General features: G+C 50.4%; 1 protein-coding gene across 3 annotated transcripts in view; it reads right to left on the reverse strand.

Annotated features, from left to right (window-relative positions):
* The window catches only part of KCNQ3 (potassium voltage-gated channel subfamily Q member 3), a 296,001-nt gene that overhangs the window by 45,700 nt on the left and 235,499 nt on the right, over positions 1-14,802 (reverse strand). For all 3 annotated transcript variants that reach the window (XM_073893216.1, XM_025871522.2, XM_073893215.1), the window contains 3 exons: positions 9,910-10,000; positions 8,432-8,558; positions 4,438-4,610 (listed from right to left, as the gene is read on the reverse strand). In XM_073893216.1, coding sequence (XP_073749317.1) covers positions 4,438-4,610; positions 8,432-8,558; positions 9,910-10,000 — 391 coding nt within the window. The remainder of the gene's footprint in view (positions 1-4,437; positions 4,611-8,431; positions 8,559-9,909; positions 10,001-14,802) is intronic.

A 14,802-nucleotide genomic window follows, 5' to 3' on the forward strand; every position in this document is an offset into this window, starting at 1 on the left:
CCAGCTCCATGACTGTGGGCAAGTTATTCACCTCTGAGCCTTACCTTACCTCTGAGGCTTACCTTCTTCTTCTTCTTCTTCTTCTTCTTCTTCGTTTTTTTCTTAATTTGAGAATAGCTGACACACAACGTTACATTAGTTTCAGGTGGACAACATAGTGATTCAACAAATTTACACATTATGCTGTGCTCACAACAAGTGTAGCCACCATCTGTCCCCGTACAATGTCATAGCATGGACCGTATTCTTTCTGCTGCGTCTTTTATTCCCATAACTTACTCATTCCATAACTGGAAACATGTATTTCCCACTCCCTTTCACCCATTTTGTCCAACCCTTCACCCCCTTCCCTCTGGGAACCATTAGCTTGTTCTCTGTATTTATAGGTCTGTTTCTGTTTTTTGTTTGTTTGTTCATTTGTTGGTTGTTGTTTCTCGATTCCACTGATGAGTGAAATCATATGCTATTTGCATTTCTGTCTGACTGATTTCATTTAGCATAATATCTATCCATAATAATATCTACGCCATAATATCCATAAGAGGTCCATCCATGTTCTCACAAATGGCAGGATCTTGTCCTTTTTATACCTGTGTAATATTCCATTGTGTATGCACACCATATTTCCTTATCCATTTGTCTATCGATGGGCACTTAGCTAGCCTCTGTATCTTGGCTACTGTATATAATGCTGCAATAAACATAGGAGTGCATGTGTCTTTTTGAATTAGTGTTTCCGTTTTCTTTGCAACCCAGTATTGGAATTACTGGATCATACGGTATTTCTGGTTTCAATGTTTTATTTATTTTATTTTATTTTATTTTGGTTTCAATTTCTGAGGAATCTCCCTACTGTTTTCCACAGTGGCTGCAATAATTTACATTCCCACCAACAGAGCACGGGGGTCCCTTTTATCCACATCCTCACCAAGACTAGTCGTTTCTTGTCTTTGTGATAATAATATGGTCCTTATTTCCATCATTAACAGAATGAGGGTATGGCTCGAGGAGAGGAAGATTTCTGTCTTCGGGTGACCTTGATATCACAACTCAAGAGGCTTCACAGGGAGGCAGGAAGGCAGGTGAAATGGGCATCAGTCTCTGAGTCAAGGCACAGGACCCAGGAGACTTGATTCCAAGCAGAGCTGAGCAGATCCAGGATAAAGCTCAGCACTATCGGGAAACCGACAGCAGGGGGAGCCAGCGTGGCACAGCGCGCCCAGTCCGGCCACTGTGACCTCTGTGACCCTGGGCAAATGAACCCCCTCCCCAGCTTCAGTTTCTTTATTTTCTTTTTTTTTTTTTAAAGATTTTATTTATTTATTTGAGAGAGAGAGAATGAGAGAGAGCACATGAGAGGGAAGAGGGTCAGAGGGAGAAGCAGACTCCCTGCTGAGCAGGGAGCCTGATGTGGGACTCGATCCCGGGACTCCAGGATCATGACCTGAGCCGAAGGCAGTCGCTTAACCAACTGAGCCACCCAGGCGCCCCCAGTTTCTTTATTTTCAAAATGAAGGGACTGGATCACAGTTCTTGAAAGTGACCCGTGTACTTCCCATGGAAGGAAGGCAGGCAGTTTTTATGTTAAAGAGTCACATACTGATTTAAACGATATTAAAAATCAGCATAAATTAAAATGAGCATAACATCTTTTATTTCGTGGATATTATCACATGATAGACTAGGATACGGGAGTAGGTGCACGAAAGCGAGTTGATTTAGAGAATACTATCACTAAGGAACAGTCAGGATGGTTGCAGAGACATGGCAAAGATCACTGAGGTTTCCAACACCCTGACCCCGACAATCCCTAAGGCTCCTTCCATTTCTCTCATTCTATTCCAATTTCAAAGTTCAGCATGGTAGGTTGGGCAGAACAAAGTCAAGGTTATTGGCAAACACAGTCTGGAGACGAGGCCTGACGCTCCTCCTAGGTCATCCCGGCGAACAAAGCTGTTCTTATCAATATACTTTATCTATCTGACCGTCAGCGGCCAGGCAGCCGACCTCTGGGTCCGTAGAATCTTGGGCTTGCTTCCTGCCTCCCTCCGTGCCTTTGCTCACATTGGCCTCCGTCCCTGCACTGCCTTTCCCCGTGAGATGACCCGAAGAGCAGTGGGTCCTCTTGAGGTGCGAGTCACCTCCATTACGAAAGGTTTCCCTTGCTCCATGAGATCGAGTTCAGCTCTAGTTCCCTTACACTTTCGCTATTTCCTGAGTAAGCTTTCTCGAAATCTCTAACACTTACTGTGCCCACTGCTTAGGTCTGGCTTCCCCCACAGCGTCACACACACTTGTGTGAATTCACTTTACAGCTCAGAGAGGTTAGTTTGGATGGTGCAGGCAATCCAGCCGGCCACTCCCTTTGGCGAGTGTCTGCCCTGCCCAGGCTTGGAGAAGACAAAGGCAAATTGGGTAAGTCCTTCGCCTGTGGCCGTCTGGGCACGAGCCTCTCGCCTTGTTGAGTGCAGTTTCTAGCATTCCTATGCTTTTTCATTCCCTCTGTCCCCTGAATGCAAGGCAAAAGTTTCATCAGGTGCTTAGCTACAGAAATTGTTGTCTGTTCATGAGCGCACAGGAAAACTGGTTGTGTTGGATTATTAAGAAGTAGCATAATGGTCATTACCGAGGAGTGAAAATGTGTCCCAGTTCTGTGCTTTGCAGTCATTTAAAAGGCTATTCGAGGTAATTCCGACTTTACACCATTTTTGCCAGTAGCTCTGTGGCAGAGCCCGTGGCTGTTCCTTGATACCCACAGAATCCTGCACATGCCTGAGCCGCCCTGAAGTCGGACCGGGGCTGGGGGGCTAGGGCGCTGGGGTGGAGCCAGTGTGGGGGAACTTCGGCAGCAACTTCCTCACTGCTCCTTAAATCCATTCTGCAGGGTGCTCCTGGCCCCTTTTTGCTGCCTCAGTGACTCAACCCTCATCTTCAAGACAGATGAGGGCCCACGTCTGACAGCATGTGAGTGAGAAGACATCGACCTTTTTTTGTGCCAAGAGTCTCTGGGGCCTCTTTGTTCTGGTAGCACAGCCTGGCCTTATCCTAACTTTGAAACTCTAACCCTGTGCCACGTGGACCTCCCTGAGGAGTCGATCATGGAACATGGCCCAGAGTCCACAAGTTTGGAAGGAATGGATGAGGAAGTAAAGGGCTAAGTGCCCGTTCACCAGGCTTAGAGGAAGAACTGGGCTAAGCTCTTGTAGTTACTAAATGGGAAAGCAGGACTCCAACCCAGGCGTGTGCTCACCTCCTCACCGCACTGCCAGCCCCAGAAGGGAAGGCTGGCTGGGCAGCCGCTGGGCAGCTCGGGAATAGCACCAGGCTAAGCAGGAGGACGTGTGAGGGGGAAGAATGACAGGCAGAGCCTGACCAGCAGTTGCTTTTCTGCCTTTGATCTCCTACCACGGAGGTGTCATTTTGTCTGGAAGTTCTGCCCTCCTGACCTCGGTTGTAGGGCCTGGTGGTGGCATGGACCTACCTCTTCCCGGGAATTACCTGGTAGGTAGGCAACTGTTTTCCACTCCAGATCAGAGGGAATACAGGATGAGAATCGAAACCAGCCATTTTCAGCCCTGATTTCTACAGGAGCCATGAATCAGCTCAGCTCCATGGATGAAAGACTGGGTGTTGCTAGCATATCCTCTGATAAGAGTGGAAGGTCAGGTGGAAAACCCTCGAAAGAAAGCTCTGACCTCACCGAGTCTGGGGTCAGAGGCAGCACACACGGTTTAAATCGTGCGGCATTGTGAGGTGAAGGACTCCGGGTGCCTTTCGTTTGTACTTCATTTTATTTAGGTATTTGTACTATTTGTGAAGAAAAGCATATCTGGAATAATAAACACTACCATCAATGAGCGCCTACTATTTACCAGGCACTCAAACGTACCTCTTCTCGTGCGAGCAGCCAGAAGGGTCCTCGTTTTGACTGTTGAGGCGGCTCATAAAAATAAAGCAGGTTCTAAGCCTTTTCACTCTAGGGAGTGAGCCCATTATCGTCCGCATTTTCTAAATGCAGGAGCCAAGACCCACTGAGGTTACAGAAAACCCCCAGCGTCACACCAACGGAGTTTGGACTCCCACGAGTCTGGGTGAGTCTGGAACCTTTCCCTCCCACCCCGAGCCGCCTTACGTTGGCTCATCTGACCCCCTCAACCACCTGGAGGCAGAGCCATTATTCTCTCGAGGTTAGAAACAGGAAGCCGAGGCTCAGGGAGAGCTGAGTGACTTGGCCACAGTCGTCGGCACTCGGGGGAGCCGAGGACTTGAACCCAGCTCTGCCTGCTCGTGCTCGCTGGGCACCCCTGCTGGTGCCCCTCCTCCTCTTCATCAACCTCAGCAGCGGTGGCCGAGCGACCGCCCTCTGGGGACGCCGTAAGGGAGGGGGATGCCCTGAAAAAGTCACAGGTGGGGGAGAAGGTTCTCCGTGGCACTTACTTTGCTGTGGGCGCAGATGGCCGAGCCCAGGAGCTTCCACGTGCCGCCCCTGCGGTCCATCCGCAGCATGCGCAGGATCTGCAGGAAGCGCAGGCTGCGCAGGGAGGTGGCCAGCACATTGCCCTGGTTTCCCACGGCAACCACCGGCACAGAGGCGATCAGCACGAAGATGTCTGGGAACGAAGACAGAGAGGGGGACGAGGGAGAAGGAAAAGGTCAGGCGAAGGCAATGGAACCGCCACAGGCGCTGGACCCAGAGCCTGAGCCTGGGTGTCTTCCCAAGGCTACAGGGCCGGATGGGCATCGCTGAGTGGGGACTGGATGCGGGCCCGTCAGGCTCCAGCCCTCCTTCTCCATCCCAGGGAAGGGACTCCCCGAGGTCCCCCAGGGTGACAGGGCCACTGGCAGGCCCGGAGGGGTCAGGGAGATGCCCCGGTCATGGAGGGGAAGCCTGAAGCTCAGACGTGGCTGAAGGCAGGTTTCTCCTAAAAGCAGCACCAAGTCAGGGCCTTGGCCGTGGGCGATGCACAGGCAGAGCATCTCAGGAGGCACGAGAGAGGGGAGAGGGACACAGGGAAGGAGAGGGGCAAGGTGAGGGGAGTTATAAGCAGCCTCCCAAGGTGGTCGCTCCGCAAGATGGGAGCTGGGACCTCTGTCCGTTGGCTCCCGTCCCCTGGTGGTGGAGGGTCACCCCTGGGGTTGCTGATGGCCCCACGCTTCTGAGTTGCATGGCCTGGTGGTCTCCCTCAGCTTCAGGGAAGGCCCTGAGCTAGACCAAAGTCAAACATGAAGCCCACCCACGAAGTGGGAGGCTGGTCTCCAGAGGGGCTGTGAAAACGTCCACCACGGCTGTGACTGAAAGCAGAGAAGTGGAGGGGATGAGGGGCTTCTGCACGGGCCAAGCTGGCTCCTGAAGCCACGAGCCAAGGACAGAGGAGCAGCCCTGGTCCGTTCCTATTCCCTTCAGTGGCCCCCAACACCCATGCCGACCATCTCCCCACCACACTGCAGGGGGTCCACAGTAAAAGGGACCCTGTAGCCAAGTAAATTTGGGGAAAATTTGATGAAGCTCATTTTGCTACTGTAGGACTTCTAGAACCTTCAATATGCTAATATACACCGTGGCTCTCAATGAACACACGAAGCAGAGCTTTCCCCAAAGATTTTGGCTATAGGACTATTTTTTTTTTTTTTTTTTGCAAGAGCATCAGGTTCTAAGGAACACACTGGAAGAGATGTTTATCCCCTGGGTAAAGTCCAAGCACCTGAAAACCCTCTGACCTGTGAGCCTTTCAGAATCTGGTGCCGTTTGCTGAGCACGAGGCTCTCTCAGACCTCCATACCTCTGTATGTGTCAGTCTTCCTGCTTGGAACAGGCCCCTCAATTCACACCTAGGTATGTCTGCCCTTTCAAGGTGTCTCCCAGATGTGCCTAACTCTGGGGAAAAGCTCAGTGTCAAACCTCTGGATACCAGTATGTCTATTCTTGGCCAGGCCTCTCAGTTTATCTGTGCAAAGTTACCCACTTTTAATGCTCGTAGAAAGCAAGAGGAAACAAAACCTGGATATGGGGTAAATGTGAGTTGAGTCTGTGATGCTCAGAGAGAATGGGAGATTCTGGCCCAGTGAGTGAGATGGACGCACTCACACCCGAAATGGCAGGGTCTGGGGCTGCCTCGAATATGAAGGCCATGATGTTCCCTGATGGATAACCACCCTCATGTCAAACATGCAGAGAAAGGCAACACTTCTCATAAGGCCACGTTATGGGAGAAGTCGAGAGGAGGAGAGCAGAAAACACAGGCATCCCAGAAAGGAAGCCAGCCAGGATGGTGATGCTGAGAGCCGGCCTCGGCTCTCCAGGGGAGGTTGGCAGTGGAGCACGATCCGGAGCTCGGTGATATCAGCCCCTTTTGGAATAGTGGAGACTGTTCCACGGGGAATGCTCTTTTCCTGGAAGCGTCCAGGCTCCACACAATACCAGGATGTTCTCGAACTGGGTGAGAACCTCTGAATTTGGGTATCAAGTCACCTCCCCCACCCCCTGCCAACACACGCATGCGTGCACACAGGTGCGGGCGCATAGGACTTCTGGTCAGCACTGGATAGGACTCTCCAAAGGAGAAGAAGTCCACTTAACACCTTGCAAAAGACTCGAAAGGAAGACAGAAGAAGAAGGGGAAGGCAAGCTGGGGCTGCTAGGGGCTGAATGTTTGCGTCCTCCCAAAATTCAGCTGCTGAGCTCCTGGCCCCCAGTGGGATGGGCTTAGGAGGAGGGGCCTCTGGGAAGTAATGAGGTCATGAGGGTGAAGCCCTCACGAGTGGGATCAGGTCCTTCATAACAGAGTTTCCCGAGAGCTCCGTGACCCCTTTCCTGGCGTGGGGACACAGCAAGCAGACCAAGAAATGGGCAGTCTGTGACCTAGAAAAGGGACTCGACCGGAGCCTGGCCCCTGATCTTGGACTTCCGGCCTCCGGGACTGTGAGAAATGCATTTCTCTTGCTCATAGGCCTGCAGGCTGTGGCACTGTTAGGGTTGCCTGAATGGACTGAGACAGGGGCAGACGGGGAAGGAGGACAAAGAAAGAGAGAAGGTTGAAAATCAGTCACTACAAAATCCTCCAAAATTGTGTGCACTCGAGCACTCACACCCACATAGCCTCTCCTTGCATTAAGCGTTCCGAGTGATACACAAAACCCTCAGGTGTCCAACCTCCGAAGCAGGGAGGGCGGAAGAGTGAGTTCAGCCGGCAGTCAGGTGCTATAGTCACGTGCCAAGCAACCTGCAAGCAAGGCAGGGCCCCCCGGTTGCCCGGAGAGAAGTGCAGCACGCAGGACAGAGGAGGGCTTCAGTGCTCCTTCCCTGGGCTGGCCATCCGTACCCAAAGGGCTGTGCTCCGTCCTGGGGGTCACTCTTTAAAAGGGCGGTGAGCATGCTCAGAGAAGAGCAAGAACAATGCTGAGAACCTGTGGTACAAAGCAGAGCCGGAACCACTAAGCACACTTTCCCACGGCTGGAGTGGAGAGGAAGAACAGAATGATTGAACTCAAATATCTGAACGGAGTCAGAGGACGTCAGATGGAATAAATACGTTGAAAGGTGGTGAGCGCCCCGGAACTGGAGATATGCAAGCAGGTGACCACTTGCAGGCTGCTGTGAAGGGGAAGTGAATATCAGATGGGACAGCGTGTTGGACTTCGGAGAGCCTTTCAAGGCCCTGTGATCCTGTAACTTTAACCATCACTAGGAATCTGAGGTTCCAACTCCTCCCCGTCACTGTCACTCTATGATTTTAGTGGGATCTTCAGATGGAAACATATGGGTTCATGCTGCACCAACAGGGGTAAGTTAAAGTGTCCACCTTCTCTGCTATCTAATGCCTGCACCCAAAGGGAAGGGTGTCAGCGACATCTTTCCAAAGCAACTTCTGGGTCAACACCCAGCAACGTGGTAGGGAGGGAGGGCACGGGTGCTAGATTCTTCCAGACCTGGTGTTAGGATGGAATCTGAGGCTTACTACCTGTGTGACTAGGAAATGACTCAGCACCGTGAACCTCAGTGTCCCCCTCTGTAAAACGGGCACAATGTGGACCCATAGAAGTAATTCTCAACCAGCAGTGGTGTCACCCCTCCCATGCCCACAAGCACCCGTCTGGAAGGGCGCAGGCAATTTTGGTTGTCACAATGCCTGGAGGCTACCAGTCTAGGGACTGGGGATGCTCAGCGTCCTACAGTGAGCTGCTCCTTCGTAGCCCAAATGCCAAGAGTGCCCCCCGCACCACGCTCATTAAGAATCACAGCCCCGTAGAGCCATCAGGAGAGCAAGCCACGGAAGAAGGAATTCTGTGTCCGGAACACTGGAGCGGCTCTTCATCATCGAGGTAGGGTCAGAGGCTGCGCGGGCTTCCATAAGGCCACATTTCCTTGGGGAAATGGCGCACCAGAAGCAGGGGGACCGGGGCGCCCCCTGACTCAGGGTCAGGGCTTACCTACCGAGCATGCACAGGGGCTTCCTGGCAAACTTGAGCCTTCCCCGCCAGCCTTTATAGCGGCAGCAACATCCGGCAGCCCAGATCCTCAAAGCAAACTCGGCTCCAAAGATGAAAATAGCAAATGTTTCCTGCATTAAGAACATATGGAGAGACACGGATCAACTGGGACCCAGTTGTCTAGGAGTAGAGATTTCTGCTCTGAGGTTCTGAAGAGCGGGGTTTCCATTGCTGTTGCTGTTTTGGTGGTGGAGGGGGGAGAAGAACACGTTATCACCTCCATGCACTTCTGGACAGCCCCCACGTCCATGCTAATGTGCTAACTGTCCCTAAGAGCAGCCTTGCAAAGGGAGTCCTTGTTTTTTCCTCTCTGTTTTGGTTCCAGTGGATCCTTAAAAAAAAAAAAAAAAAAGTCTATTTTCATGTACGGAAAGCCTCTAAGTGCAGTTAAATTGAAAAGAGAAGTTATCAATGAAACACAGTCTGCTAATCCCAACCAGTGCCTGGCCCTGGGAATTGCTACTTACGGCCAATGGTTGCTAAGCACGGCTCCTGGGCCAGGCTCTGCTTCAAGTGTCTTATGATATTATTCTCATTTTATGTTTTGAGAAACCAAGGCAAGGAGTAGGTACACAAATTCCTCCAGACTAGGATGTGTGCAAAGAGGGACTCCCAGGCAGCTAATCAGGCTGTGCTGTCTCCCTGGACCTTGGGTTTCCTCCTTGCCTCCTGCCTCTCTTTTTGGTCAGACACCTCTGCCCCTCTTTGGTGACCTCCTAGGGCCCTTGGGTAGTTGCTGCTCCGTGATAATCCCTGAAACCTAGTTCCTGGAGCTAAATGGCTTCTCAGGATTCACCTGCTAAGATCTTAGTGTGAGACTGTGTGAACAGGAAACACCTGCCATCGGAAGGAATCCCCTGAATCTGGCATCATGGATGGCATGCTCAGTGCGAGGTGAAGGTCCTGCTATTTTGTAGACCCTAATTGGGGGGCTGGCACCCCTTGCCTGTGTAGATGAGTGAACAGAGAGATAAAACAGACAGAGGTCCCAGGAGCAAGGATGTGGAGTTTAACGTAGAAATGGGATTTGGTACTTGGCCTTGAGGAGAGTCAGAGATCCTCAGGGTTTTAAGGAGAAAAAGCAGAGGCAGGTTTTAGAACAGAGCATGCCTTTGTGTTAACTTTCGGAGGATTGAGAAGCCGCCATTTATCATATAACTAATGTGCCTTGGTTTTCGCTTTGACCCTGTTTGTGCCCCCTTGTCTCTAGTCTGGAATAACAAATACCATTCCCTTCCACCTGTGCCCATGCAGACCTGCCCAACTGATCCAGTCATTGCTTTCTCTTGGGACTGGACTTGGCCAGGAAGCCAAAACCAGTTGTGCCCAATGGCAGCATCCTTGCTCTCAGCTGTGAGAGTCCAACCAGAGGCATCTACCCCGGAATCGCCCCCCCCCCCGGGGGGCGGTGCACAGTCTCACCAGTAATAGCAGCCAGTCTCCCGAAACAGTCTCGTACTCCCTGAACGTGGTCAGCACGGCCAGAATCAAGCATCCCAGGACAATGAGGAACCTGGAGGGAAGGAAGGAGGAAGCATCTAGTCCCAGCTAGCTCCAGAGGATGGTGTCAACCAGGCTGAAGCGACAACTTCCCTGAGACGTTGGCATGTGCTTGATCCATTTTACCACGTAACCTCATCACAAACCGATGGGGCAGGTAGGAATTATTATTACAGCTAAAGAAAACAGATCCGAGGAAGGGTAAGCAATGTGCATACTTTCACTTAACCAGCTAGTTAATGGAATGAGCTGGGGGGCTGCAGACACCTTTCAGATGAAAAGTTCCCACGAGCTTTGGTAAAGCAACAGGAATATAAATGAATGCACAGTGTGTCCTGCACGTGTAGGACAATGGTTTTCAAACATATGAAACATTCTTATAACGTTCTTATAAAGGCTTAGTATTACTCTTTTTAGAATCCCTGGTTACTAAAGGAAACGACCTCTTTCATCTGAAGCCTTCAGAATTGTTTCTGAAATGGCAAAATATTCTTCCTACCAGAAAGAACGGGACCCGACACAGAGAAGGACGCAGAATGCTGCTCCTGGACAAGTCACGGAGAGGTCATCTGGTTCATGCCCCTGTCTCAGGCAGGAGCACACTTCAAATAATCCTTTGAGATTATCATCTACGTAAATTCAGTTGGCGGGGAGGGTGGGGAGAGGGAGAGCTTGTAGTGCATGTGTGTTCATGTGTCCGCACGCTTCACCATATCAGCAAAGAAAGATGGCTCTCCCTCCCTCCTGGCGGAGAGTCTCTGGTTCAGTGCTCAGCACCAGGCTCCCTAGGGTCCATGGGTGAGACTTGGTACTACATACTCCAGGCTCTTCTGCTCTCTGTGATCTGGCTCCCCACCCTGCTGGGTTCCAATGCACGTGTTGTGGGCTTGCTTGGGTAAGTGGGGGCCCACTGGTGCATTCATTTACTCGATCATTCATTCATTCCTTCAATTTTTACATGGCAGGCACTGGGGACACAGAGCTGGAATTCCATAATGAATAAGCTGGATTTGTCCTCATGAACTCACAGTCCAGCCAAACAGAAAGCTATCTCATGCCATGATGATAAGGACCGCAATGTAAGGTTTGAAAATGTCTGCTCCTGGTCTTGCCTGGGGACCCAATCCTGGCTCTGACCCTTGGTGATCTTGATCTTATTTTATGATCAATAAGCCTTCTGATCTGCAGACCTGAATCTATATTTGCAACCTTGCCTAGGAACCTAAACCAGATTTTCAACTCCCTCCTCTGGGGCCATTTTACTTCAGTTTATGGCTCAGGACCCATGCCTGGAATCTGCCTACCCCGAATCCCAAATCTTCTCAGGTGATGATGATGATGGTAACAACATCAACTCCCACACCACCCGTTAGTGAGCACTTACCCCTCACTACTTTACATCTATCAGCTCATCCTTACACCCACCTCCCAGGGTAGACATGAACTCCCATTTTAGAGATAAAAAAAATTCATCAGAAGGATTCATTACCATCTGGATAATTGTGTTGTCAGTTAAAAAGACCAGAGTGTGGAGTCCAAAGACACAGGCTCAAAGGGAGGCTCTAGTACTTTCTGTGTGATCTTGAGTAGCTCATTGACCTTGGGGACCTCAGTGATCACGTTCATAGAATGGGAATAATGGATCCACCTGGAGATCATGGCTATTGTGAGGACCACAACGGACAATGGATGGGGAGTGGTTTGGTCAACTGTACAGGATCATGCAAATGATGCCTGGTGCTGTCCCATTCACACATTCATCACTGGCTGGTTCCCCAGCATGCCCTGGGGAACGCGCTCTTGGATTATTCTGCAAATCCACACTCCAGTTCTGTCAAGACTGGATTTTATTCCTTCAGAGGCTCTGGTAATAAGCCCTAGATTAGAATCCCCTTCTGCCTCTTATGCTGTGTCATCTTGGGCAAGTTACACGACCTCTTGGTGTCTTGGCTTCCTTACCTAGAAAACGAACCCAATAAAAGTACCCATGACCTCCATTATTCAATGATATAGTCTGTGTCAGGTTCCTAGAAGAGTGCCTCCATTAAATGTTAGCTATTACTTTATTCCGATTTAATAACAATGTATTGAGTGCTTCCTGTGTCCCAGGCACAGCACTGGTTTTAAGGATACAAACATGAATAAAATCTAGCCCTTGTTTTCAAGGAACTCCTAGTGCAGTGGAGGACAGATAATTACAGAAGTTATGATCCGAGTGTTCACCCCACGCTTTCAGGGTACAAGACTGAGAGCCTCCAAGAGGTTGTGGCCAAGGGGTTGGAAGTATATTTGAGGCTTAGCAAGAGTTGACTGCTATGTCTCAGTTTATCCAGGACATTCCTCAATTTTGTGTGTTGACCTGGAGTATGGCCCCCGAGGCATTGTGAACGACATGCACCCATGCAGAGAGTGCGAAAGTTTATGGACACAGAACCCAGTTCAATCTTCTCCTTTAGCAAGGGATGCAGGCCTTTGATGATCTGGACTTGCCATCCTCACAACCTTAGCTTCCGTTGTTTCCCCACTCCGAGGCCAGCCATCCTGAATGACAGCATTTCCTCCAACTCTCTGAGCCTATTTGTGCCTGTCTCGATGCTCTTCTCTGCCCGCTCCTCCTAATCTCCCCCCACCCTCCATTCTCCTTAAGAGCCTTAAACAGCACAAGTCATGCTTTGCCTCCGGAGACTTCCATGACCTTGGCTGCTCTCTCTGTGTTCTCCAGTGTGACCTCTCTGCTGGGGTCACAGAGCACCCCACTGCATTTCTATTCCAGTGCAGATCATAACCCATTATCATTTTGTAATCATTCGCTTGCTTTGGGTATTAATTAAAACATACTGTCTTAACTATGTTGTGGACCTGTTGAGTTTGAGGTTCAAGTGGAAATATCCTGCACGTTGATCAAAATTCAAGTCTAAAGCTTAGGGAAGAGGGTGGGGCTGGAGATCCAAGTTTCTTTCAGCTTTTACCGTCTATGATTTTAGAGCCCGCGAAGGGAATCATGAAACGCAGCTGCAACCTGACTCCCCGCAGCAGAGTGTGCAGAACCAGGCTTTAGCCAGCAGGGGACAGCAAATGCCTGGCAGAGCTCCGCATTTTCTCACACCTCCAGGAATTCAAAGCACCAGCAACCTCAGGGAATTTACTTTCTGAAACTGGAAAAGAACCCTTAATTGATAAAGCTAAGAGCATCAAGGAGCCCTCCTTAACTGGGGAAGGGGAAAATGCTCTTTGGTCCTCCATACTTTTCAATTTACTCTTAAGACAGGCACTTGATCTCAGACACACAGACCAAATGACTAGTCTCACCACAGAAGCCAGATGTGTGTGGGAGACAGGGTCTTCCTTCCTCCTACCGTTTTTGGCTCTCTCACTCCCCCGTGCTTCACCAATGATTCTTTTACTTCCTCTGTCACTTTCTTAAAGTTTTTAATTTTAATTCCAGTGCAGTTAACATACAGTGTGATATTAATTTCAGGTGTACAATATGGTGATTCAACATTTCCGTACATCACCCGGTGGTCATCAGGACAATGGACTCCTAATCTCCATCCCCTATTTCCCCCATTAGCCCACCCACTTCCCCTTAAATAACCATCAGTTTGTCCTCTAGAATTTAGACTCTGCGCTTTTTTCCCCTCTTTTATTCCCCCTTTCGTTTTGTTTCTTAAATTTACATATGAGTGAAACGATATAGTATTTGTCTTCCTCTGCCTGATTTATTTCGCTTAGCATTATACTCTCTAGCTCCACCCATGTCGTTGCAAATGGCAAGATTTAATTCTCTTTATGGCTGAGAAGTATTCCACTGTATGTGCAGACCATATCTTCTTTATTCATCTATCGATGGGCACGGGCTGTTGCCATATTTTGGCTATTGTAAATAATGCTGCAATACACATAGGGGTGCATGTTTGAATTAGTGTTTTTGTATTCTTTGGGCAAATACCCAACAGCGTGATTGCTGGATCGTAGGGTGGCTCTGTTTTTAGCTTCTCGAGGAGCCTCCATACTGTTTTCCGGAGTGGTTGCACCAGCTCGCATTCCCACCGACAGTGTAGGAGGGTGCCCCTTTCTCCGCGTCCCCGCCAACACCTGTTGTGTCTTGTGTTGTTGATTTTAGCCAAGTCACTTGGATTCCTGCTCTGCAGCCATCCCTGTCTCCTTCACTTGACTTTCCCTGACTTCTCCTCCTTTCCCCTCTCCTTTCTCCCTCTGCTCCTTGCCCATACTCCTCCCAGCGCCTGCAGGATGGCCAGGGTCTGTGGCGGATGTGAGTCTGGGGGAGGCCCAACAGCTGTCCTCCTATCTGCGGGGTCCTGGCTGTCTTGGTGAACGAGGGCAGCCGGGGTCAAGGGTCTCAGACACGCCCTTAAATCACACACCACCTCCTATGTGCTTCCACCGGCATCCTCTGCACCTTCCCCCCAGGCTGGGGTTGTGGAGGGCAGGAGGGAGGCTGCTTCGCAGCTGTACCTGGAGTCTCAAGCGTAAGGTCCAAGCCCCTTGACACCAAAACTCTGCTGGGTCACAGCTCTGCACAGTGGCACCCGGGATTCCCTGCGGCTTCTTCTCAGCCAGGCCTGGACTTCCTTACCGGAACAAAGCTGGACCCGCTGGGAGTGAGTGCCTAACAGCCAAGGATCACCTACCAGCTCCCCTCGGGGTCGGACAGACAGGCGGTGAAGACTCTAGAGTTTACCCAATCATTTGTGCATGCTTTTCTCACGTGCTCCTGTGAGGTGGGGTCTCGGTCATCATTATATTTGCATCCCCACTTTACAGATGAGGAACCGAGCTTCCAGGCTCAGGTGG

Source organism: Callorhinus ursinus, unplaced genomic scaffold, assembly GCF_003265705.2.
Source record: "Callorhinus ursinus isolate GAN/ISIS: 27379988/994484 unplaced genomic scaffold, GSC_fseal_2.0 scaffold5, whole genome shotgun sequence".
Taxonomy (NCBI): domain Eukaryota; kingdom Metazoa; phylum Chordata; class Mammalia; order Carnivora; family Otariidae; genus Callorhinus; species Callorhinus ursinus.